General features: G+C 34.6%; 1 protein-coding gene across 2 annotated transcripts in view; it reads left to right on the forward strand.

The window, feature by feature from the left end:
• The window catches only part of LOC113074146 (plexin A3), a 167,481-nt gene that overhangs the window by 80,619 nt on the left and 59,224 nt on the right, over window positions 1-27,638 (forward strand). For both annotated transcript variants that reach the window (XM_026246891.1, XM_026246892.1), the window contains 4 exons: window positions 12,157-12,280; window positions 13,547-13,703; window positions 15,444-15,543; window positions 21,366-21,480. In XM_026246891.1, coding sequence (XP_026102676.1) covers window positions 12,157-12,280; window positions 13,547-13,703; window positions 15,444-15,543; window positions 21,366-21,480 — 496 coding nt within the window. The remainder of the gene's footprint in view (window positions 1-12,156; window positions 12,281-13,546; window positions 13,704-15,443; window positions 15,544-21,365; window positions 21,481-27,638) is intronic.

Genomic DNA, 27,638 nt, shown 5'->3' on the forward strand with positions numbered 1-27,638 from the left:
ATATAATAAATAAATAAATACATAAATGAATGAATGATGAAGAGCATATTCTTGACAACATAATGCACTGAAAAAAAGAAAGTGAAATAATTTTTTTTTTTTTTTATAATATCAATGCTGCATGTATTGAAGCCCGTTTTTACCACTGAATAAAAAATGAAATATAATAACATAATTGCGACTTAAAAAGTCATTATTGTGAGATATAAAAAGTGAAGTTACATTCAGCCAATAATGATGACCCATTCACAGAATTCATGCTCTGCATTTAACCCATTTACAGTGCACACACACACACCGTGAACACACACCCGGAGCAGTGGCCATCATTTATGCTGCGGCGCCCGGGGAGCAGTTGAGGGTTCGGTGCCTTGCTCAAGGGCACTTCAGTCATGATATTGCCGGCCTGAGACTCGAACCCACAACCTTAGGGTTAGGAGTCAAACTCTCTAACCACGAAGCCACGACTTCCCCACAACCTTGCAATTCTTTGAAATTCTTTGAAGTCAGAATTGCATGATATAAAAATGAGAAAAAGTCAGAATTGTGAGTTTTTATTTGACTTTATATCTCACAGTTGTGAAGTTATTTCATGCAATTCTGAGAAAAAAAGTCAGACTTGTGAGTTTATATCTTGCAATTCTGACTTAATATCTTGCAATTGTGGGTTTATATCACACAGTTCTGAGGAAAGAGAGTAAGAATTGTGAGATCCCAATAATATTTTTTATTCAGTGGCAGAAACAGGCTTCCATATGCATGTGTCCAATTCACTGAAAAAAAGTTCATTAGAGTTATTCCTTCAGGAATCGGACTACACTGGTTGTGCTGTATGTATTTAATTACTTAAAATGAACCTTGTAAGCTTGTAAGAGTCAATTGTTCATGAATGATTTGGTATAGACTGGTTGTGATTTGTCTGGGAATCAGACTATATACAGTGTGACCAGTGTAGTCTGATTCCAGATAAATCAATCTTTTTGAGATTTTTAGTTCTTTTTTTTTTAGGAAATCAAACATGTAAAGCACAACCAGTGTGATCTGGTTCCTGAGCGGATGAATTTTATAAACTTGTTCTGTTTAGTAAATTTGATTAAAAAAAAAAAAAATTATATAAAATATATTACATTTATTAAATTATTACAAATGTAGTTTTACAGCCAGTCAGTTACTGCAAGTCAATATAACAGTAGTTGTAAGCAGCAAATGTATGATTCATTAAAATCGGCTCCTAAGAGTCAATTGTTGAGGAACCAGAATGTGTCAGTTCTTTTTAGTAAATTAATACTGTAACACCACTAATAGCTGAAGATTCAGTAAAAGTACTGCAATGATGGTGAATAAATGATGCGATTTCTTTGTCGGTTATAAAACTTTTCTCTCAAATTGTTTCCATTGCACATAGATACATTTATACTCGGATTACCTTTGTTCTCACTTTGTAATGTCCAGTTACAGGTGATTTTATCAAGTTAAATTCTGGTGAGAAGAATTGAATTGCATCTGGTGTCCGTTTACAGAATGGTGAGGTTAGACAGACATATCCTTTCACATTGCTGTGTTCTGAGGAACGTTTGAAGTAATATAGAATGAGAAGAACAGACAATCCCACAATGCACTGCTCATCATGCACGTGTGTGTGTGTGTGTGTGTGTGTGTGCCTGTGGGTTGACCTATACTGTCATACATGTTTCACTTTTGATTGGTGTTCTTCCTCTCCAGCGGCACAGAGAGTGGGGAGGTGATATTTGAGCGAGTGTCACGAGTCTCAAGCCCTTAGCTCGTATTATTATCATAGCATTATTACAGTAGATCATACTTAGAGTTACGAGTATGAGTAATACCTCAAATCCTGAGGCTTGTTTGTTGCTTTGGAAATGTAAAAAAAAAAAAGTTTTCTATCCAGTTCTTTAATTCGCATCAGTTTCATTGTCTTTCTCTCGCCTCAATGACAGCCAACAAGAAGAGCCTTCAAAAACGTACACCCGTCCCTCCCATCTCACCATAACAAGCTTTATAATAACTGAAACGATTGCTCTTAACCTTTTGTATTCGTTTATTTTAGCTTCGCAAATCCAGATAGCCTTTGTAGTGGGTGTCCTGTGGATCTATCGTCTTTTATCGGCACACATAATGCTGAATAAAGACTGGCACACCCCACGGTTATGATGTTCTTTTGTTGACAAGACAGTACCCTTCTCCATATAATTAATATTTGGACATGTGCGCGTATCTCCGTTTCTCCCGTTGTGATGACGCTGTTCTCAGCCTCGTGTTTTCACTGTGATATAAAAGCTGGTCGAGCAGATGTTCAGATTCTGACCTTTTTATCTCAAATCAAACCTTGTTTGTAGCAAACCTCCCTATGAACGTTAATTATTGTAGCATTCAACGTTTGGGTGATATTTGTCCTGAAATAGTCTGATATTTTCAAAACATCTACTCAGTTTGAGTATTGCTACACTGAAATGTTAGAATGTTATTCATACAATTTACAGGTTTATTGTTTGTTTATAATTAAGGAAAATTAAATGCAATAGCTATATAGAAGAAATTGTTTTATCTATCTATCTATCCAGCTATCTATCTATATATCATCATTATCGTAAATAATAAATAAATTTGTATGTATACACATTCTCTCTATATAATTTTATATTCAATAAAATATGCATAAATTCACTTACAATAATAACAAAATAAATTAAATATTTAATATTACTAATAAATAAATATAATATTTATAAACCATTATTTAAAATATTTTAACAGTTATATTCAAAAATATTTACATATTTTTGTGTAATATCCATTCAGTTAGAATATGCATATATTCTATTTTCTAATTAAAATAAATTGTTATAGAATATCTACTTAATACATTAATGTTACACAATACACAATATTTTAAAATGTATACACAACATATAATACACAATATATAATACAATTATGTTTGTGTGGTACATATATGAGAGAGAGAGAGAGATATTATGTGTATGAGTGTAATGCACAATAATTTATTATTTTTCAGATTATATTTTATTCTAGTATTATCGATTTGGTATGTTCAAGACGCACAATTACAAAATATATGCAATTTCATTTTCTGAGTTTGTTTATCTGATATTTCAGGGTTCATCGGCAGTTCAAACTTCTAATAAACGCGTGTGGTCCTCTTTTGTTAAACACACATATGTGACCCCATGTTTCTGAGGCCTTTCACGGGGTCCAGCTCATTTTGTTTGCCAGTACTCGCTCTCCTCTGGGGAAATGCGCTGAACACAGTTGCCATGAGAGATGCCTTTCACCAACAGCCACTGCCAAAAGCGAACTCGTTTTTTGGCTCAGGAGGGGACAGACCTGCATCTTATTCTTCTCCTTGTTGTCTTGGCTTTGTATTCAGTTCCCCAAGAGCTCTTTAGCCTCTACTCTCCGACATGGCCGAGGCAAAGAGAGAAAGGCCGAGTAGAAGAAGGGGGCAGGGGGGAAAAAAAGCATCAAAGTGTACCTCTGGAAATGGTTTGTGTCCATGACAACAGGGGGAAGCTGGAAGCTGGATTTGCAGTGTAATTCAAATCAGTCCCATTTGGTGGAGTTTCTATTGTATTACTGTTCCTACCGAAGGGCTCTTGTGGATTCGGGAAAATGAGCAGTGCAGTGTCTGGTAGAAAGGACTGTGGTTAAAAGCTTTAGTGGTGCTAGTTGGGTTTGCTCATCTGATGTGATGGATCTGTCATGGCTTTGGTCTCTGCAGATGCTGTTAGCAGCTCTCACGAGTGTCCCTCAGTGTTTATTAATGATATATTCATGGTTGGCTCTTTTTATGTCTGCACATTTACTGGTTGACCTCACTGAGGGCTCTAGGTGTACTCACAGCTAGCACACTTCTGGAGACCTGTGCTGAATGTGCTGGAGGACTGGATGATTCTAGGCTGATAGCACACACACACACACACACACACACACACACACACACACACATCATTAAGATGTTTATTCATCTAAAACCTGTATCAGAGCATCTTCTCGTAACACAAACACATTACTAAGCCTTATAATGGGTTTATTTGTTTGTGTATTTATTTATTTATTTATTTATTTGTGTGTTTGTTTTATTTATTTATCTGTGTAATTTATAAAATTATTTATCTATGTATTTAAAAAACATATTCTATGTGTGTTATGAAGGTATGTACTTCTACATCATTTTTATTGCGTAATATTGTATCTTACATTTTAGGAAATTCTGTAATAAAGCATAATATGTTAATAAATTAATTTATTAATTTATTAATGTTATTTTTAATAGTATTATGATATTATATGATAAAATATGCAAAAAGTATATAAAATTTTAATGAAATATTTAAAGATTTTATACAAAATACTTCTATGAAAATGTTACTTTACATATTACTATATATTTTTTATATTTTAATTCATTTTAACTTTAGTAATTTTTCTAAATAGTGTTATTTAACTACTAGTTTTTTAATATTTTGTATTCCTTTTCATTTTAGTTTTTTCTTTTTTTTGTCCTTTTTAGTTATTTTATTACTTTAAGTTCATCTAAATTAAGGTCAAAGTTTTATAAATCTATGTTACTATATTATGTTATATTATATTATATATTTTATTTTATTGTACAGAAATATTGGTACAGATGATAGATTTCAAATGAAAATGCATATATTTAGTAAGTGTGCGTCTTGAACAAATCAAATCGATCATACTAGAATAAAATATAATCTGAAAATTAAAAAAACAATTGATCATTACATTACAAAACACTATATATATATGTGTGTGTGTGTGTGTGTGTGTATGTATGCATGTATAATATATATATATATATATATATATATATATATATAAACAAAGTTTATTTTTTGTATTGTTAAAATATATTGTTTTATTTTTTTATAAATATTATATTTATTTATTATAAATATTAAATAGTTTATTTTGTTTTTATTATAATTATTTATAATCATTTAATATATATTATAATAATTTATACACATTGCATTTATTATTATAGATAGATTTTAGTTTTAGTATTTCTTTATTCATCTGCATGCTTTGTTAAAATGTCTCCACTCAAACTGCAGAATAACATTTTTATATTTCATAACTTGATGTATGTAATTCTCCTCTTTTTGAGAACAGAATGTACTGTGGAAAGTGTCATCAAATCATCAAATACATCATGTTTCTGAAAGATTGCAAGCAAGTGGGAAAGTCAAGAGAAGGAAAGAAAAATGTTCAAATGGCTGATGACTGATGTCTGCAAACCGTAAAGGTCATGTACCAGACAGACGTCCTGAAAGGCACTAAGAAAAACTGTTTTCTTGTCAATAAGCCCTCCCTCAAACAGGTGGACGCTTCTCCCATTGTTCCTCTCGCTAATCAAAGTCAGAGACACAACTGACTCTCAGAGCACTTAGTGCTTTACATATATCAATTAATGCACGCCATCGATTTCTCTCGCCCCGTCTTTCACCCTTCACTCGATCTTAACAATCTGTCCACCCAGTCACCTCAGACAGCCGTTATCAGAGTCCTCCATCGTGAAAGGCCACTGGAGTTTTCAAAATCTCCATCCTGTTTCTGCCCTAGTTCTCCATTTACACAGGGTTCAATGTGACCTTAGAAATAATGAAGCAATATTACTTGGACTGGAATGAGGGGAGACCAGTGGAAACCATCCTGGAATTATCCTCATAAGAAGAACACCGAATATGGAAGCGGAATAGATTTCTTAGAAATTGGAATAGCTAAGCTGGTACTCGGAGAGTGAAGCTCTCAGCTGGGGAGAAATGAGTCAGTTCAAATGAGAACACAATCGCTCCTCAGACTAGTTCAGATGGAGAGGCTCATAGAAGAACAACATTAATGGAACTAGGACTTTAGGTAAAGATTCAAGTCTTAGTTTAACCAATAATGCAAATGTCTTTCCACTGTGGAAGACCAGATGGAGGTAGTTGTTTTACATACAGGAAAAAAATGACAAAAAGCACTATTAAAGTAGCCCACATGATTCATGCAATATATTCAAGTCAAACAATAGCTTTGTGTGATAAACAGACCAGATTTAAATCTCGTTCACTTGTTTCTGAATGACTGCTGTGAATCATGTGGGATGTGTTTCATGAATGAATGAATGTGAAACGTGTCATTTGTGCACGCACATATTAAGACTTGGTGTGTCAGGAGGCATTGCACAAGATTTGACGTCAATGACTACAAACGTCATATGAATATATCCATGTGCAAATGAGATTTTGAGTGAACCAGTCAAATGGACCAATTTTATGGTGCTTCTCTGTGGTTATATTATATGAAAAGATCAGCTCAGATTTTGTTGTTGTTTCTAATATTATTTAGTGCTCTTCGGAGGAAGTGTAAATGAATGTATATGCAAATTAGCGAAATGTTAAGCTTTTGTTTGTTTACTTTTGCAAGACGTTTATAACAAATGAATAAATGTGAAAAGTGTAATTCATGCATGCACATAATCAGACTTGGTGCAAACAAGATGCATTGTGCCAGGCTTGACGATATTGATCAAACACCATTCATTTTCATACATCTAGTTTAAATATGTGGATGTGCAAAAATGAATTTTTCATGAAAAAACAGTAAGCAATGTGGAACAAATAAGATGCTGTTTTGTCTTTTTGGTGCTTTCATTAAATGAAAAAAGCTGTTTTATTTGTAATATCTTTGTGTTCCTCAGAGTAGATGAGGAACTAATGAGGAAGATAAAATAAAAAGTAAATATATAAGTAAGTGTTTATAGAATATGAATCAACTTCAATGTTTTCATTCCTTCATGCAGACATGCAAGACATTTATAATAAATGTGTCAAGATATGTCAAGTGTGAACCTGGTGTGTCAAGATGCATTGAACCAGGCTTTACAGTAGTCATATTTTCTGTATTTTTTTCTTTTTGTTTATATATATATATATATATATATATATATATATACACACACACATACATACATACATACTGTATATACCTCCAAAAGAAAGAATACATGAAGATAAATATATTTTATAATAAATATTTAAACAAAATTAATGAATTTAATATATTGCAAAACATTAAAGTTAAACAAATTTAAGTGTAGTTAATAAAACACAAAACATGAGTTTGAAGCATCATAAGGGTGCCATGATGGTAGTTTTTGGGTAAACTATTACTTTACCATAGTCGTCTTTGTGTCTATGAATGTTAATCCAAAGGTTACTGGTTCAATCCCCAAGTTTCAAACTTTTACCACTGTGCACTTGAGCATAGCCCTTAACCAAAAGTTGCTCCAAAGCTCCATCCCACAAGTCATTTTGAACCAAAGTCTCCGCTTAACGACAGCTTGCTTACACCGGGCATTGTTTCACTGTATGCTTCCTGTCATGGGAAATTTACAGCCCTTGTTGAGTTCCTATCCCAGATTCGCTTGCTGTACATGCTGTGCGTCGTGAAGGATCAATACTGTCTTCAAGGAAACATTCTGGCGGGACTTTGTATTGTTGTCACCTTCATTTGTGTCCTGGGATCCACCTCAGGACCACCCTACCTGGGAAAGGAGGCGTTATCTCATAAATCACATTAGCTCCAGTTCACCAGAAAAACAAGTGCAGTTTAATTGGACACAAACTCATTTCACAAATACAGGAAAAGGGTGAAAAACGAAAGCAAAACGGGGCAGGAAGGCTTTGAAGGTGCATGTACTGAGAGATATCCTTTTCTATCTCTTTAATTAAGACTGCTCCTGTTTCTTTTTTTCTTTACTTAGACATATGGCTATAATTAAGGGAAAACAAATCATTACTGCTGTGTGCATTGCTGTTGAATAATGGCATTGTCAGTATCGACTGCGCTTGCTTCATTTCCCAGACAGACAGGCGCGCTGGAGGTAAAAAATGCTGCATTTTGCTGTCGCTGATGGAAAATAATGCCATCTTAGACATCGTGATGAATTAGATACCTGGGCTTTTGGTAAATATTTACCTTCTACGTGTCTAGTTTTGAGGTGTTTGATGTGATCCGGGGCGGCTGTGCTTTTACAGCTTGTTCTCTATCTCTCCTCCGTGTGTGTTTTTTATTAGAGCCTCTCCGGAGTGGCCTCAAAATGAAAGCGCATTTAATTTAGTGCGCCTCGTTATGCATCATCAGCTTATACTGTACTTCTCGCTGCTGACACATAACAGTAATCAACAATAGTTGCATTAAGGACTGAAGTCACTAAAATATGACTTAATTTTGAGCGGAGTTGGTGTATTTTAATGTGCCGTGTCAAGAATTGTGGCGAAAGCATTGAAATAATTGAAGATAGGGAGTAGGGTTATGATGAGGCTTTGTGTACATTAGCATAACCCTCTTCGCTCGTGGTCTAACACAAGCACTGGCGACTTTAACTCCACTTAACACGTCTAATGAACATGCCAGTTTTACGAATGCTTTCATATCTGGGACGTGTTCCTGATACGCTTGTAGATTTCTGTGCTTGTCTCTTTTGCTTTTAGGACATAATCAGTACCCTTAATGTTCTCCTATACTTTTCAGATTCTGTATTTTTCCATGACTACAGGTCCACTGTGTGACCATAATCGAAACACTGTAAAAGTAGTTTTGGTTAATACTTTAAATTAGTACTGAATTCATTAACATCACCTAATGCAGTAGGTATCACAAACTATCGTCTAAAAACTATTTCTTACAGAATTCATTAGTAATTTAACATTATTATTATTTTTTTTTTAATTATATTAATCTGTTACGTTTAAACAATTCCGTTTTCAACAATGGGTAAAAATAATAAGTAAATAAATTGTAAATATGAATCAAAATTATGAACTGTGTTTGAAATAACCGGCATTAGGTAACGACGTTATTTTTTTTTCAGTAACGGGGTAATTTAATTAATTACTTTTCCCGTCGTTACAACGCCGTTAACATTACTGGACGTTAAATGCGGTGCGTTACTATGCATTGATTGAATAAACTGTATAATCCGAATGCACACCTTGCTCACACAGCGAGTGAGGAGGTGGGTTAATAACGAGATAAGTGATTATGATTGGCTAAGGCAGAGTCATGTGTTTCATGGTAGCCAATCAGAGCCACTGTTTTTACACACATGCCAGCACACGCGCCAGCGGCGCCACACACACACACACACAACACACACACGCAACAGCTAACCAGCGATTCGCATCAGCAAAGATGGCGAGTCAGGAACAATCCTATGAAAAGTTGTCATTTTCAAGTTGGAGATATAAGCACTACTTCAAATTCATTGTGGTCAAAGGCAAGAACGTGCATGTAATGTGTACATTATGTCCAGGAGCGAAGATTTTGTCGACATCCGCTGTAAGCAACTCTAATTTAATGAAGCATCTCACAACGACACTCAGCTAGTGGCCAAAAACACTTTTCTTACAAAGATAATACTTGAAGTGCAGGATAAAACTCTTGTTGTCTGTTGACGTGCAATAAATATCGAATGTTATGTATGAACACCTGTCTGTTCTACTCATTTCAACTGACTTGTGAAAACTGCTCAAAAAATACTAATTCTTTGACATATAGCAACTTTTTTTTAAAAACAGTTACGCAAATAGTTACTTTCCCTGGTAACGAGTTACTTTTATTATAGAGTAATTCAGTTACTAACTCAGTTACTTTTTGGAACAAGTAATAACTATAACTAGGGGTGGGCGATATCTCGATATTTAAAATATATCGAGATATTTTTTAAACACGATATGGATTTTGACATATCGTATATATCGATATATTGTTTATATTCTGATTCCGCCACTTTGCTTGTTTGCCTTCCCTGTGCTGTGCTCGCCCCCGCTCGCTCGCCCCCCGCCTCCTTGCTTTTGTCCCCTCTCACCTCGCGTGTAGAGAACTAGTCAAAAAAAAAAAAAAGACAACTGGCTCCATTATATGGAGATACTTCAGTTTTAAGGCGTAGGGCGAACGGCAGGCAGATGTCTACTGTAGGGCCCAATGAAACGCGGACGGAATCGCGGAATCCAGTCATAAAAATGGAATTTACAGTTTAACGCGGAATGTCACGGAATTGGTCAAATTTTGAATGAATTAATCAAAAGTCGGTAATGCACTTACATCAAATCGCGAAATGGACTAATATCTGCAAATATTAACCCGGAAAAGTCTATTTAAATATGAATCCTGCATGTTCTGCGTGTCTGTGCCAACGAATGGAGCAGAAGCGCGTCTTCATTCATTAAACACGGAAGCTCGCATAACGCTCGCGCTGATTTCATTGTCTTTCCTCTCTCTAAATAAAGACGTGAACACATGAGGAACATCTCCAGAACTGCACTGAGAGTCACTTCATGAGCATCTGACCGTTTGATTTGAGTAAGACTAGCTCATATCACATCATAGACTGTGGTATCACATACACAGAACTGTAAAGGTAAACCCGTCAAAATAAAAGTATTTGACAGAAATCTATTACTATTGTACAGCAGAATGTAGATAGCCCACTACTACTACTATTAAAATGAAACGAACATAATTTTATAAGGAATAATCACACAACATTTCTCCCATGTTTTATTTTTAATAGTAAATCCCCTTTGTTTACCAAAAAATAAAGTTTGCTTAATTTTAAATAATTAAAAGATAAATTAAATGAATGTTTTATGCCTTCATTTGATAATCAGAAAAATGTAAATACACAGAATTTCTGAAGGGAAAAAAAACATTTCACATAAGGCTATTTTAAGAATTGTTTTTAACTAATTAAGTTGTTTTTATGCATTTAAATAATTGCAGAGTAATTAAGTAACAATAAAACATATGGTGAAGAAAAAAATAAAATGTTTCATAGGCCCCTTAACATGTAATATTTGCCATATTTGTTTTTGCAGTAGTTTTTTGGGGGTTATTTTTCCTGTAAAGATATCGAGATATATATCGTATATCGAGATATAGCAAAATATATCGAGATATATTTTTTGCTCCATATCGCCCAGCCCTAACTATAACTAATTACTTTTTTTAAAGTAAAGTTCCCAACAGTCATTATGAATATGTAAATATTACATAAAATTAATCAATATCATTTATTTATATTATTTTATATTTATTGTTATTGTTATTCTAAGATTTCACAAATAAATCAGTATAAAATAAATTTGTATTTGTTTATTGTTATATATGTATATATCCATTATATTAATTTGTATTTATCATTATTTACTCCTGTTTAATCGTAATACATTAACACAATGTTAAAAATGTATTAATAAATCAAATATAATTAATAAAAAATAGAAATAACATTAACGTGTTTTTAAATTCTAAAATATGTAGTTCATTGTTAGTTCGATGTCTGAGGCATTTGCTAAAGTTAGTGAATTAAACTTACTACTGTATTTTTTTTATTGTAGAAACTGAGTATAACATCATGTATGTTTATATCTACTGTGAATTGAACTAAAAATGGCTTAAATATTTTCGGATAATTTGGATGTCTTACATGAGCAATTTGTTTTTTTTTTTACATTTTCTTTGGGAATGTATTTTTCTAGTTTTATTTGGAAATAAATCAGATTACATGTAATTATTGGCAAGCCTCACTTTATTACAATCTAAGTTAAACAAAGGCACTCAAAACTGTATAAAAATATGGTTCTGACTCTAACATTTGATTGGATAAGCCGTATTAGAAGTGATATGCACACAAAATTCAGATAGATATTAATGCAGCAGTATTCATTCTATAAGGTTTTAATGTTTCTTGCCTACTGCAAACAAAGTTTTCCCTTTATTTGAGACGCATTACTTGTCATTATCATTCGTAACACGCATGTATAAATCGACACATTTCTGTCATTGCATGGTATATGAGTCCATTCATGGAGCTCCATTTCGGCAGTATCAAAAGCATTTTGTATTGTTGATCCATTTGCGGGGACTGTGGATATCTGTGGATATTTGACATGCATTGGTCTGAGTGGACAGGGAAAAGGAAAATCATGCTCACTGAAGCTTGAACGAGACAGGCCACTGCTCTGAGCAAACACCTTATCGAGTCAGCACCGCTGACTGCAGGCTATTGTGTGTTTCTGTTTACTCATCCGTTGGTTTGTTTGTTTCCAGGTGCTCCAGAAAGGAAGCATGCGAGAAGTGGGCCGAGCCGCTTCACTTCAGTACGGAGCTGAAGCAGTGTGTCGACATCACTGTCACTCCTGATAACATGTCTGTGACCTCCGCTTCCACACAGGTGATTTAATTTGATATGCTACTCCAGAAGCATAAAATCACTCCAGTATAGTGCCCGAACCATCTTCATAATGCATGTTTATCATGGACCCTCACAACGGCATCCTTTGAGTATTGCTTTTACAGAGTAATGAATGGTTTGATTTAAAAAATATATATATATAATAATAATAATTTCAAAGGCTGGTAATGATTTAAAGGGATGGTTCACCCAAAAAGAACAATTCTGTCATCATTTATTTAAACTGACATCATCCTAAATCTGTAGCTTAAATGAATCTATCTATCACACAGATCTAACATGTTGCATCAGAACTTTTATTATGCATTGTTGTTTTGTTTTTTGGTCATTTTGGAGCTTGACTGATTGAGTTTTTATTGTAATTATATTAAAAGAGTGGCTCAGTTATTTATTACATCGAAATTTACACTTATGCATTTAACAAAGGCAATTTGTCAAAGAGCCAGCAGTATTCATCATATACAATGACAGATTTATTAAACATGTATATTAGGAAGGAAGCTAGAGAAAAGAAAAGAAAAGAAGAAATGCAGAGTAATAGAAGAAATTGTGTTTTTTAGATGTGTAAGCAAGACGTTTTTTTAATGTATTATCATTTATTTAAAGAATATCTTTTATGTTTCTTGAAATAATGAATATAGAAAAAAATATATAATATTAACCTATATTAGTATGTGCTATAAAATATTGTTCATTCGTAGGTTATGATTTAAAATGACTTTAATATTTATGGATCTTCTGAATAAACTTGGATAATTTTTGGATTTAAAACAATCCTATTATATAACATTTATTTAAGAAATTTTGATTTTCTAAAATGATCTAAAACAGTGCTCAAAACACACACAAAAATACTAAAATGTATGCTCGACATATACATCTGGTTTATTAGACAACTAGATTAGGAAGGAATCTAGAGTTATAGAAGAAATAGAAGTGTTTTCTTTTGTGTGTGTGTGTGTTTATGTGAGATTATTTATAGATTATTATTTATTTATAGAATATTCTTCAATCTTTTGTGTTTCTTTTTAAAAAAAGAAAAGAATGCATTTTGTGCTTTTGTCGTATGCATTTTAAGATGACAAAAGGAATGATGACAGGACTTTCATTTTTAGGTGGGTTTTTTTTTTCATTACAGCTAACATGACCGTGCTAAAACGTTGTTTGCACATTTGAATCAGGCAGCTCACGTGATGATCTAGCATGTCTGACAGGAGAACGTGTGTGTTTGTGTTTGTGCTCCAGCTGAGTGTGAAGGTAGCTAACGTCCCAAACCTCTCAGCGGGCGTGACGTGTGTGTTTGAGGAGCTAACGGAGAGTCCAGGAGAAGTTCTGGCCAAAGGACAAATCCTCTGCATGTCCCCATCCCTACGGGACGTCCCATCTGTCACCCAGGGATATGGTAAGAAATAGGAAATGCCATTCAAAATGCATTTGATATCAGCAATTTGCTGTCTTTTAGGGGGAAAATGCAAATAATGTAGGACAAGACTTGACTATCTGTTTGGATTCGATTGGATCTTCAAAATCTGTAATATTATCGATTTATAATTTTTTTCTTCCCATGTTGCAATTTTTGGATCAAAATTTGTAAATAAATAAATGAAAAATAAAAGGCAGAATCTTGTATTACATATCAATTATATGCATGTTAAGCCCTTACTAATTTCTTTTCATGTGCAAATATTTATTTGTGCACTTTTGTACACCATTTTTGTCTTATGTGAATTGGATATTTCCAGTATTTTTATTTTAATAATATAATATACTGATAATGATAATATACATTACAGCTCAAAAGTTTGTGGTCAGTAAGAATAATTTTTTTTTTTTTAAGAAATGTACTAAGTTTATACCAAAAGTGACATTAAAGACATTTATAATGTTACAAAAGATTTGTGTTTGCAATAAATGCTGTTATTTAATCTTTATATTCATCACAGAATCCTGAAAAAAGGTTTATTTTCCACAAAAAATCACAGCAGTGCGAAGGTTTTTAGCATTGATATTAATAAAAATGAGCATCAAATCAGCACATAAGAAATTGCGATGTAGAAATTCATAAGAATATGAAAATTCAGCTATGTTATCACAGGAATAAATTACATTTGAAAATATAATCAAATAGAAACAGTTATTTTAAATTGTAATAATATTACTGTTATTTTGTATTTTTGATCAAATACTGTAAATGCAGCCTTGGTGAGCATGTATTATACGCAATATTTTATTTTATTTTTTTATGGTGTGCAGATTTCATTTATTCCTTTTATTTGTTTATACATCAAATCATTGCATGTTTATTCCATATTTAATTTGATCTGATCAAAAACAAATACAGCTCAATATTTGATGCTGTCTTGAGGTCAGTCTGTTTAACACAAGCCGTGTTTTAGAGTCGTTTGTTCATTTGAAGTTTGTGGAAACATATCTTTCAACAATCAGACAGACTGTACATCTGTTAGTCACAGCCTCGTTTTCATTTGCGGCAAATGAAATACATCTACTCAGCCCAGGTCTATTAAGATGCTCTCTAGAGCGGTTTCCAAACGAATTGCGCTTCAGAAATAACATTTAATTTGCTTACATTTTTTTCCTTCCGTGCTTCCCATTTTGTCCCAGTCTCTCTTTTTTTTAACCTTTTGTGATGACTGATAATTACATGAATCTCAGAAGCTTTGAGACCTGCTTAATTTCCCCCCTTTTTAATTTTTTTTTCAGGTTTTTAAGGTACTCTAAGAATTCAAAATCTCTTTATGGTAACTTTTAGACTTCGGAAGCCTGGTATTCCCATTAATTACAATTATTGCATGTCCAAATGGAAATATTATGTCAATTATAGTGAAGTGAGGCCCACAAGTATAATTTGATGGCCAGAGATGTAGTCATTATGGAACGCTAAAGGGTTGCTGAGTTTGGAACATAAGTGCATTTCGCTCACAGATGGAAGAAGTGGATAAATGGTCAAATATATTCCAAACGTGAACATTTGTGAGTCTATGTGCAGAGCGGGGCACAGATGCTGCGCTGTCTTCATTAGACCATCAGCGCGAGTTCAAATGGCCCTTCTCACGCTAACTTCATTTCCTGTGCATTTTCTCCACCTTTCTCTTCATTACTGTTTCTGTGCGTTCTTTTCCAGGCGATAAACGGGTCGTGAAGCTCTCTCTGAAGTCCAAGGAGACTGGTCTCAAATTCATCACCGCCGATTTCATCTTCTACAACTGCAGCGTCTTGCAATCGTAAGTGCGCCGGTCAAAGATGTCTTTGTGACGTGTGAAACTTCCAGCTGGGTTTGACTGGATTCTCACTCATTGAACTAGATTTCCTCACAGCCACCGTTATCCACTTTGTCAGCAGTTTTACTTTTTTTTTTCGCTCCCCGAATTGATTCAGCACTTTTTGTCCAGCCTCACATCTTTGCTCTTAAAACAGCCAGCGCACCTGCTGGAATTTTTCACATTAAAGAAATGATATTGAAGTTCAAATGACAGAGTAAACTGAAGTCCGGTGGTTAAATCTCTGCGAGTTTAACGTGATGCATGCAGGTTCAGATCTGCTAATATCAGTCCAGAAGGTACTGATTTTATTAATCAATTCACCCTCATTTCTATTGCACTTCACACAATACAGATGTCAAATCAGCTTCACAGTTGCAATCAGGAAAATATGATTAATCTTGTATTATCCATATTAATAATATAATTCATATAAACAAATTATTCATCTTGGTTAATGTTAATGTCTCATATTAAATGTATTTGAACATAATGCATTTTGAAATAAAATAAAAAATATATATTATAAAATATTAAAATACTACATGTGATAAAATTAAAATATAAAACATAATATATAAATTTACATTGAACAAGAATTAATAAATGCTGTGAATGTTATTATTCATAATGCTAAATGAAATTAAACTTAAAATAAATACAATTATATAAAAATTAGAGATCTATTTATTAATTTCTCTGTATTTATTTGTTAATATAACTTCCTTGGTAATGTTTCTGAATGTAAGTTTTTTTATATAAAAAGAGGAATTTCATCATATTAGTGTAAAGCATAAAGAGTTGTACTTGCGTCTGTCTGTTATTATTTTTGTTAACGCTCTAGTTGGACGTCTTTCATCATTTTCTTGTGCTTTGCTTTCATTTTTAGTGTCTGTTTTTTTTTTAGCACTGCTGGCGTGTTAAAAGGAATTAATAAAAAATAAAAAACACTGCTCACTGCCTTTAAGAGATGAGACGCTTAATCAAAAGACTCCAAAAACCCTAGTCACAGACAATGACGACTTCTTCCTGTATGGCAGCTGTAGGAAACAAATATGCTTCTTTGATAGAGACGTCACTGTATTATAGAATGTGCATTGGTGCATTTTTATTCAAACTTTTTTTTTTTGCTGATTTGACAAACTTTTTTTTTTCTCTACTCAGACTAGTACTTGCATGGTTTTTGCCTTTGTGGAAAATTGTTTCTCGGGATAGTACCAAGATGCCCGTCACATGGACCGACTTAAAGGGGTAGTGATAGTTTTGGATAATTCAACCAAAAATGACATTTCTGCTATGATTTGCTCACCCTCCACTTGTTAGAAACTTGTATGAGTTTCCATCTTCTGCTGAACTCATAAGGAAATATTTTGAAGGATGTTGCTAACCAAACAGCTGACGGTAGCCATTGACTTCTATGGTTTTTGTTTTCGTTCAATGGAAATCAATGGTTAGCGTCAACTGTTTGGTTAGCAACATTCTTCTTTTGCTGAAAGAAATGTATACAGGTTTAGAACAACCTGAGGGTCAGTAAATTCACAATTTTCTTTTTGTGAATAATCCCTTTAAAGGAATTTTAATGTAGTCAGAAGGGAATATGTATGCAGTATTTGTAACTTTTCCAACACTTATGATTATTTTTGTCAAGATGTGCTTTGCTTATGGGAAATTCTTTTTAATTTCATGTACGAGTTGTTTTGAGAACCTCATCAAAAAACTAAAACGTCTGTACATTTCTCAGAAACCAGCAAACATTCTTAACTTCGCTTGGAAATAACAGCGTATGTTCCCACTGGCAGTAAAACAGGAGCTAGCTGCGGCTCTGTCTGTGGTCAGTAAATGAGTGTAATTGCTCCAGAGGTGTTAGCGCTGGTGTGTAATTGCAGTGCGGTCCAGCTGTTGGCTGCTCTGAGGTTCAGGTTAGTTTTGCTCTCATCTGCATACGCCTCAAGTCTAGTCAATACAGACGGTTTAAAAGCAGCTTCACAGTAATAAAAAGGAAAATCACATTGCAGAGTTCTTCAATTATGAAACCAATACAACATTCGGCTCTAACGAAGCTCTAAAAAGACTATATTTTTGTTATACGACTCAGTTTGGTTCAATGTTGTTTGTTTAGTTCAGGTCAATATATAGAATTGAACTCTGTTCAGCTATAAAGAAGCTCAGCTCAGTTCAGTGTTGATTCACAATCAAGCTCATACTATGGCGCTCTGTTTAATTTGCTCTTCAGTCACTGTAAAGTCAATGCAGTGGGTGGAGATGTGTCCGCCGCTTCTCCTTTCAGTTGAGCTCTTTACATCACTTAACCCAGTCAGCCAGCACAATCACGCATTGTTAGCACCTCTTTTGTTTTTCCGAAACCCATTTCGGCCGTTCCAGTTGTGATTTGCATGGAAACAGGAGGGGAAATGCTAATTAGTTTATCAAAGGAAGCAAAACGGAAAACAAAAGGAGGATGACATATGAAAACTGGAGGGAGCCACCACATGACTATAACAATTTGCACTTTGCACTGGTGCTGCATATACAGGTCAAAAATTAGATGCACAAACCTACACTCAGCAATACGCTCTCTCTGTGTGTGTGTGTGTGTGTGTGTGTTAAAGTACAAGTGCCCGTGCCGATCCATCGAGTCAGGCTAGGCAGTTGCCATGGCAACCCACATCCGAGCGAGGCCCGCTACCTCGTCCCAGCATGGCCTAGAGCCTGTGCCAGATTTCCTGTTTTCACAAAAGCCCTGTGGGAATGTTTAGTCCGCCGATTGTCTTCGCCTCTGTTGAGGCTGGTGGATGGCACCCACTCGTCTTTGGTCTCCTGCCTTCATCTTTATTTCCCACAATTCCTTGGCCCTTCCCCAAGCCCCTCTTAACCTCATCTTTCCCTGTGGGATAATGACCACCTGTGATTTGAGAGAGGGGGCAGCGGAGGAAGCCGTAGTGCATTTCAGGATATTTTGTTATGAAATAGCTTATATAAAGCCGAAGCTCTTTATTCTGTTTCATCTTCCCATGCAGCTGTTAGCGAGGGTGTCTTTCTGGTGCTAGTTAGTTTTGGATGTGAATGTGGACATTCATTAAACATGTGAAACTCTTTTGTGTTTTATTGCTCAACCTAGATATGCATGGTCTCAAGTTACCAGGAAGTGTATATCAGAGGACAACCGTGTCCTCTCTCACCATTTTCATGAATAGTTGGGTAGGTTTCAGGGAGTAGTTGCAGAATTTAGCAATAAGGAACATTTTTTTTTTTTTCTGTAGTATTGTTGCTGTTTCTGCTGATGTGCCTAGATAATGTTAGATGTTTTTTTGAATTTGCAAAAATTATTTGTGAATAGAATCAGTCAAGATGTGTTAAAAGCTAAAAGATAATCAATAATGTTTTGCATTGTTATGCATAATGTTTTGCTATATATATATAAATATATATTTGCATGTAAATTGCATATATACATAATCCCATCCCATCTCAATTTTTGCTCTGAATTAAATATGCATTTTCGAGCAAAAAAGAGTGTTGTGTATGAGAATATAAATTTTGTTAATCTGTGTCACTGTGAAGGCTTGATTTTATCCATTGTAAATGTATTGGATTGTGGAAAAGTGGGCGTTCCATACCAGAATGGAGCCAGATGATTGGATGGGAGGGGTTAGGAAAACATTACTGATGTCATCTGAAAATAAAAGATAAAAAAAATAGACCATTGTTAGACCATTGTACTGTTGTGCACAGATGAACAACGGCCAAAAACCTGTATTAATAACACAAATATGGTCAGTTTTTAATTTCAGTTTGTCTATTGTGTACAAACTCCAGATTTGATGCAGTTTGCCCGAGCTGAAAGTCCAGGCCAGACTCCCAATGATGGTTGAATACTCCCTTCATCAGAGTGTCACCATTTGGCCGTGCTGTTTTTTTCAGCCCACGCTCAAATTAAAGCTGAGTGAATTGATGGGCCTTAAACCCCCTGACACAGCATATTGCATATTTCAGGCAAGACTTGCAGATCGCTTTGCAGTATTTACAACGCATTTCAGCTGCAGTGGAGCGCTGCGCCCTCCTCCATCAGCTCTAGTTTGCATCTTTACCTTCCAGCGCATTAAAAAAACACACCCACACCGAACCCCCGTCAGCAGTCATATTAGATTAAGCTAGTTAAAATGCACCCATACTGAAAATAAACTGCCGTAAATTGTTTTAGATGACCCATGATAATCCGTACTCATTCATATCCATCCAGTCGTTCCACCAGAGAAGGTTGTGAAAGAAAGCAGCCTGTATCATTTTGCCAGTGCAAACGTCTCGGATGTTTTCTCCTCCCGAGAGCAAACAAGATCATACTGAGCAATGCAGCTCCAGATGTGGTGTGCTTGGACTCTCGAGTGCTCACTGAGGGCGATCTGACCCGTGCCTCCGGAGGGAAGGACTTCATTAGGATGGCGTTTTCCATGCGGGACCAGTGGCAGATAAAAATCCCCCTGTCGGAAGTGTCCGCAAACCTTCTCACAGCAGGCACCATTGGCTTTTCGTTGGGTACGCGTGTTCGAGTCCACAGGTGTCGCCTGCTTATGTTTCCCAGCAGGACGTGACTGTTTAATTGGGAATGTCATTAGGGCTGCCGTCTATAAGACGTGTTAGTGACTAATTGAGAACGTCGTGAACGAGCCGGGTGTTCAATGGTCCTCGAGGATTAATTGTGTGTGTTGAAGTGAAAGAGCGGATTTGTGACATATCGACCACTCAGATTTCCACAGCGGCGTCTTCATTCATGCCGAGAGAGTCTCTACGAGAGTTTATGGCTGACCCGGGGCTGGTTCAAGATGTTCCCAAGGACAATGATGTGATTTACAGGCAGAGCATTCGAAGAATTGAGGGAATGAATGATTTGAGCCAGAGGTTCTGTTGAGGACAGAGAGTTTAGGTCACTGCTGGAGAAACCAAACAAGTTTTAGCTCCAATGCCTTGCTCTGTACTTCTGGGTGTAGTACTTAAAACCTAGATCTAGGTTTGGTTGTTGGATTTATTTGTTTGTTTATTTATTTTTATATCCCATTTCCATTGACACCAAATGACAAAAATGGCCATGTTTTGTTCATTTTCATTAAAAAGATCTGGTTCTGCACTGGAAAGTTGGTGGTGTTGTACTTAGAAAGTGCTATTTTCAGACGGTGACAGGAAGGGTAATGCAAATCTGGTTAAAGTGACACATATATATATATATATATATATATATATATATATATATGTGTGTGTGTGTATATATATATATATATATATATATATGTATATATATATATATATGTATATATATATATATATATATATATGTATATATATATATATATATATATATATATGTATGTGTATATATATAAACTTTATGTGTGTGTTGTTGAATTTTTATGTATTGCACACTTTTATATTTAATTTTTATATGCAATAGTATTCTTTGAATAAAATGTTATAATAAAATAAATGTAAATGATTTTATTTCTGACATTTTTTTATGTATTAATTTAGTTATTTATATATATGATTTAGAAATATATATAAAATATTATATTACATCAAAGCCAGCTTGAAATTGCATAAAAACAATGAGTTTAATTACTTTGTAAATATGCTGTAAATACTAGGAATAAGACCATTAAACAAAACCAGGTTTGTTTTGGAGTAGATTTTGTGGTAAAATACAATTTGGTCATTTACGTTTTGCTTTGACTCAAGTCAGTGGAAACTGTTTTATGTGCTCTCATGTAACTTTCTTTTGTTTTTCTCCTCTGCAGGTGTTCGTCGTGTGTTAGCAGCCTTTTCCCCTGCAACTGGTGTAAATATCGCCACATCTGCACTAATAACGTCGCCGAGTGCTCTTTCCAGGAAGGTCGAGTGAGCAGCGCAGAGGTAAGAAACCAAACCAGACCAGCTTACCAAACAAACCTCTGATAAATGAGATGCATCAACTAGAAGTGGGCATTTTGAGGTATTTTGTAGTCTTAAGTATTAAAACACATAATAAAAGTCAAGAAATTTGATTAATCAAATATGAGGGTAATGCCAACAAATATGATGTTTTGTTATTGTTAATTTTCAATAAAGTCTTGTGGTATTATATGAAGCAACAGTCAGAATGTGCTGAAAACTACAAGCCAAAAAGTAATGCTTTGCAAATATATTAAAAGATATAAAACAATAAAAAATATATTTGTGTGTACATTTGTATATGTAAAAATATTATTTTTATTTATCATAGTAAGAAAATATAAAAAAATTAAATACTAGAAAAAAAAGTAAAATATGTACCTTAGATAATGCATATATACAGTATATATATATATATATATATATATATATATATATATATATATATATATATATATATATACACTATTAATGCCTATATGGTTGCTATTTGATAAATATATAAAAAATGTAAAATATTAATAATATTTATCCTAGATGAAAAAAAATTTCTCATACTTTAAATATTAATCATAAATATTAAAATACCCACCAATTTCAAAATTAGTTAACTTCGAAAACCTGTTCTTTTCTACTGAGAAGAATTAAATTAAAAAATATTTGTTTTTTAAATGTTGATGTTTTAATGAAAAATTTTGTTTTTAAATGTTGGTGTTTTATATTTTAAATGATTATAGATAATAATAAAAAATTACAAAATGGATTTAAAAATAAAAATGTTAAAGGAAAAAAAAAAAAAAACAGTTAAACTTGTGTTTCTCATAGCTCTTCACGTTTTGATCCCACCATAAATTAGAAAATCAGTTTGTGAGTAATCTAAAGAGTCTTTTTACTAATCAGCTAGTGACTGCTGGATTTCTCATGCCCATCCCCAGTATAAACCGTTCCAGTCTCCAGGGTTTGATCTGCAGCGGTGCCACGCGGCATAATCAGATTCAGATGTATTATGAGTTCATTTGTGATTCCGTGTGGCTTAGATGACTCACTGTTTCACTTTCTCAAATGAAAGATGGATTCAGATGTTCAGAACGGCTCATCTGTTCTCAGTTTCCTGAGCTGTGATTTGCCCAAGAGGGTTGGCATTCTTTTAAACAGATAGAGTATGCAAGCTTTTGTGCTCTGCTCCCTGGAGGAACAGGAAGTGAGTACAACAGAGCCACTTATGTGTCCCTCTCAAATTCACATACAGATTTAATGGAATAGTTCTTCCAGAAAAGAAAATTGTGTTCTTTACTCACCCTCATGATGTTGTTCCAAACCCAGATGCTGGTAGTTTTTATGTGTCATACAGAATAAACAGCAACATACGGGTTTGAAACAGCCATAAGGGTGAGTAAATAATGACAGATTTTCTTTTTTGGATCAGCTGTTCCTTTGACATCCAACAAGCCCCTCAGGCTGTGGCAGACCCAACCTGGTCAGTGTCCTCTGGACCGGTCTGTGTCTCTCTCACAAGTGTCCATCTGTATGTGTCAATCGCACAAGTCTGTGAAACACTGGGAACTTTCTCACTCGCTTCATTGTTTGTCTTGTTTGACGCTTGCTGGAAATGTCCAGCCAAGGCATTTTCCCTAGACGTGTGTTTACACTGAACGATAAGAAGAAGTGTTGCAAATGTCATTCTAACTCGAAATAGAATTTTCACATGCTGTTATTGTAGAGAAAATTTCTCAGAGCGTTCATTTGTGCTGTGCTATTAGTTTTTAAAGCATTTGGAATTGTCTGTTTTTATTATTTTTATTATTATTATTATTATTATTTATTTATTTTTTTTATTAAATGAACCATGAACGAGGGATTTGCACTGCAGCTAAAACAGTTTTCACTCCTTTTCTGAATCCTGTCCATGCAGTGACACCATACATTTTTACTGCAGACTGTGAGATGTCACAATGTATGAGAATACATTTTCCAAAATGTGAATAAGAATTTTTATATATTTATATTTGTCAAGGAATTTTTTTTTTTAAATAGGCTTTTTTTTATTAATAAAATAATAAAATAATTTTCATAAAAAATGTGATAAACTATTAAAAATTAAATAAGATATTACATAAATTAATTGCATAAATTATGCAATCGTTTTTTTGTGTGTTTATTTTATCAATTTATTTATTGGTGGAACATATACACAAATAAACAGTTTTCAGTTGTTGTTGTTGTTGTTGTTTCTTTTTTTTTTTTAGGTAAGAAAACATTTGCATAAGGTATTGTGGTATTATGTTAGTTTTTATTAATTTATTAGAATTTTATTTTACTTAAGTTCAAAAATTGTATTAGTTTATTTGATCAATTTGTAACTAATTGACCCCCCAAAAAAGGTTTTCCAATATATATATATATATACTTTGTAAGAAATGTATTATTTGTTTGCCCATTTTAACTAAATTAATTACTAATTAATTATTAATCTCCACATCAATTAATCAATTTATTACGTCGTGAATGGCAAGACATAAAAAAAAACAGAACAAAAAGGGCTCCAGCAGGCTGTTAGATCAAAAAGGGCCCAAGAAAACACAATACATTTTATAAGGTAAATTTATTGTAAATCAAAGAAGAAGATTAATTAGTAGAAATTAGTAGAATTCATTCATTCAAGGGACCAGACAAGATAAAATAGCAATAAAGTGGTTTATTTAATAAAAATAAAGAAGCAGATTAAAGGAATGGTTTGTCAGAGAGACCAATCAAATATAATACAATATTACAATCAAATATTGTAATATTCAAACTTTTTGTATAAATGAAATTCTCAACTTGGATGGATAGCATAGCTAGTGAACAGTAAAAAACCCTATGGTTGGCTTCCATGTGTTTTGTTTTCTGCCGAGAGAAATGTAGCTTTGGTTATCGCTGTATCAGCCGTCAAGGTTTTACTCGTTAATGTGCACATAAGTGAAGGATTCACATTTGCAGATGTGAACGTTGCCTTAGTAAATTTGGACCAGCGTAAGCAACCATCCAGCTAACCCCAGTAACCAGCACATTGTGTCATGTGCAAATCAAACTCATTTTCTGCACATCTGTCCGAATCTAGTGCAGTCATTTTTATTTCCATTCCGTAAAGTCAATCACAGCTTCATCCTGTTGATTTAGTAATTCTCCGTTGTGATGGATGTTCCAGTGTTTTCGGGGTTTCTACAGTGTAATTCCTTCCAGAATTTCAGGTGCTAATGAGTATCGAGCCAAATAACTTTTTTTGGTGGTTCCTGATGTTTGAAATAAGCCCAAGTGTTTAAAGTCTGGGTCGGTGTCGTGTTTCTAGCCAAGATTCTGTTGCAGTGAAGGAAAATAATAGTCTAAGCACAGATTTCGCCCAATCTGTGAATAGATTTACTTCTTGTTTTCCCGCCCCCTTCTTTTTCTTCACTCTTTTTCTCCATTTCTTTCTCTCTTTTTGCTTTTCATTTCCTATCTGAGCTCATTATTGCACACTTGACTGAGCAGTAGGCCGCTGCCATCACTAGTTGAGAAGTTACTGCTGTCTCTTTGTGTTGTCTGAGTTTTAGTGCACCCGATGACTGAGGAGTGAAGGGAAAACCGCATACGTGACTCTCCAGCTGCTTGGATACTGAGAGCGCATTCGCTTTATTTATGTCTCTCTTGCATTTCTTTGCATCCTGATTACAGTGTAAAGCCACAGCGACCAGAACAAAGTGGCCCGGGTAACTAACGCTGGAGTTTTAGATGAGGCGAGATGGAGATTTGAATTCAAGTGTGAATCGAAGTCTGCATTTATACTGGTTTCAGCAACAGTTCGCTTCCCAGTCCATCCAGACCATTTATGGAAATGATGCTACGTGATGACATTTTCATTGTTATATTGGTCCGTTTATTTAGCAATTTATTAATTCTACACTTTCAACTTTACACTTACAGGACTCAACATTAAGGATGATAAATTCATACACTTTTGTTTGGAAACAGCTTCAAGGTGTAGGGAATATTGGCACTATATTGCTTATCGGCGTCTGAATAGGCCTGTCACGATAACAAATTTTGCTGGACGATAAATTGTACAAGAAATTATCGCGATAAACGATAATATTGTCGTTTTAAGACCAGTTTCAACCAATATAATGATAATGGCATAATAACGCAGGTACACCTTTTCAAAGATCAATAAACTTTTAAAATTTTATGGCAGATTCCGAGCAAGAAATACCAACATGTTGACTTTGTGTGGCTTAAAATGAATGCATTTTGTATGTTTGTATGTTATATTATGTTTATTCCAGTTAGGGATGCTCATATTGACCGTTTAACTGTTAACCGAAAGTAAACATTCTGACCGATGAAGGAGCTCGATGAAGTGCTTAATAGTCTAAGCACAGATTTGGCCCAATCTGTGAATAGATTTACATCTTGTATTCCCGCCCCCTTCTTTTTCTTCTCTCTTTTTCTCCATTTCTTTCTCTCTTTTTGCTTTTCATTTCTCATCTGAGCTGATGACATTTCATTTCTCATTTGAGCTGATGACGTTCCTGTCGCTTGTTCCACGTCTTTTGGGCGCTCAAGTTTTTTATTTCAAATGCGGTATGCACGCTCATAATAGAAGCGACACGTTGTGTTAGAAAAATGGGGTGCACCCAAACACTGCAGAGTTTTTTTACTTTTCTTCGTGAATAAATCTTATAGCAGTTACAGCAAAGGTTTTTCGGTGGTGGAAATCCATTACTGAAATTTCTTTGTTGTAATTATCACGAAATTATCAGAAATTATCACGGCCGAAAAAAATTATCGACCTCATTTTTTTTTTATTGGCCGATTAATTTATTTATCGAATTTATTTATTCATTCATTCATTCATCCATTCATTCATTCATTACCAGAATTTTATGCATTTTTATTTATTATTATTATTTATTCTTTTAATTTTTTCAGATGAAAATGTATCTGTTTTTTTGTTTTCATACTGTACATTGTTTTTTCTGTATTATTGCCTTAGATATGGTGCTTCCCAGACTTATCTGTAAGATGCTATGAAAGTGTAGAATTTGACTCTTAATCTGTTTGGCCAGATCTGGCAAATCAGGTTAGAAGCTACTAAAAAGCGTCTCCAGACATATTAATATTTCATTTGGTCAGTGCCACTTTTTTATGCCCTCATTGCAGCTGCCAGGCAACTAAGTGTTTTCATATTTGTGATTCTGACATTACAGTTTTTCAATTAGAGAAATTATTAACTATACGCACGGTAACGGAGCCAGGGCACAGAAACAAGGTTAATTGGATCTGTAATCAGGCGTGTGGATAATGAGGCTTAATGATAGCCAGATGAAAGATTAAAAATGATTTGATATATGATTTGGACGTCATATAAGCACGACGGGACAGACTCCCATATAATTAACACCTGCCTGATTTCAGAGAGAGGTGCACTGGGGAGGAGCCAAAGAGAAGAAGATCCTCTCGTCTTCAGTTGCAGAAGGGGGTTGCCACACACCCCTCGGCTTTTAGCGCATTTTAATTTTACACTTAACTGAACATCAAAGAGATGCCTTATCAGTGCTTATCAGAGGCAGCCAGCAGCGCTGAGATATGCCCATCTCTCTCGGTTTGTCTCTCTTCCCCTCCAGCACTAGGCCTGACAATCTTCTTATCACTACTCCCCCTCCTCGCTCTCGTTCAAGAAAAGAGTTAGTCAGCGAAATGTGGTGAGTCATCCAGTGTTGATACTGGAGGGGAGAGAGTGCTGGTGTAGCGGGCCAGCAGATCCTCCGCCTGCATGGAGCACAGTGACAGCAATTCAGCGACGTGTCCGTGAAGAGAGAGACGTCTCACAAACTCGCCAGTCTGATCATTAGTTAGAGGTTATGACTACTATTTAAAGGTACAGGTTGAAGGACCTACCACTAGAGGGCGCACTACCAAAACAATAACAATCGCTTGGTTTGATGACACTGAGGAGGGTGGAATGATGGTATTTGTTGTCTTCTACCCAACCGCAGACGGCCATCAATCAGACAAAGATAAATCATGGATTTAATGCAAGTTCAATGATTTGCGCAAGTAGATTACATACAAAGTCAATGCAAAGACGCGATCAGACGATGGATCAGACGCGTCCTCGCACG

Source organism: Carassius auratus, unplaced genomic scaffold (assembly GCF_003368295.1).
Source record: "Carassius auratus strain Wakin unplaced genomic scaffold, ASM336829v1 scaf_tig00013767, whole genome shotgun sequence".
In the NCBI taxonomy this organism is placed as follows: domain Eukaryota; kingdom Metazoa; phylum Chordata; class Actinopteri; order Cypriniformes; family Cyprinidae; genus Carassius; species Carassius auratus.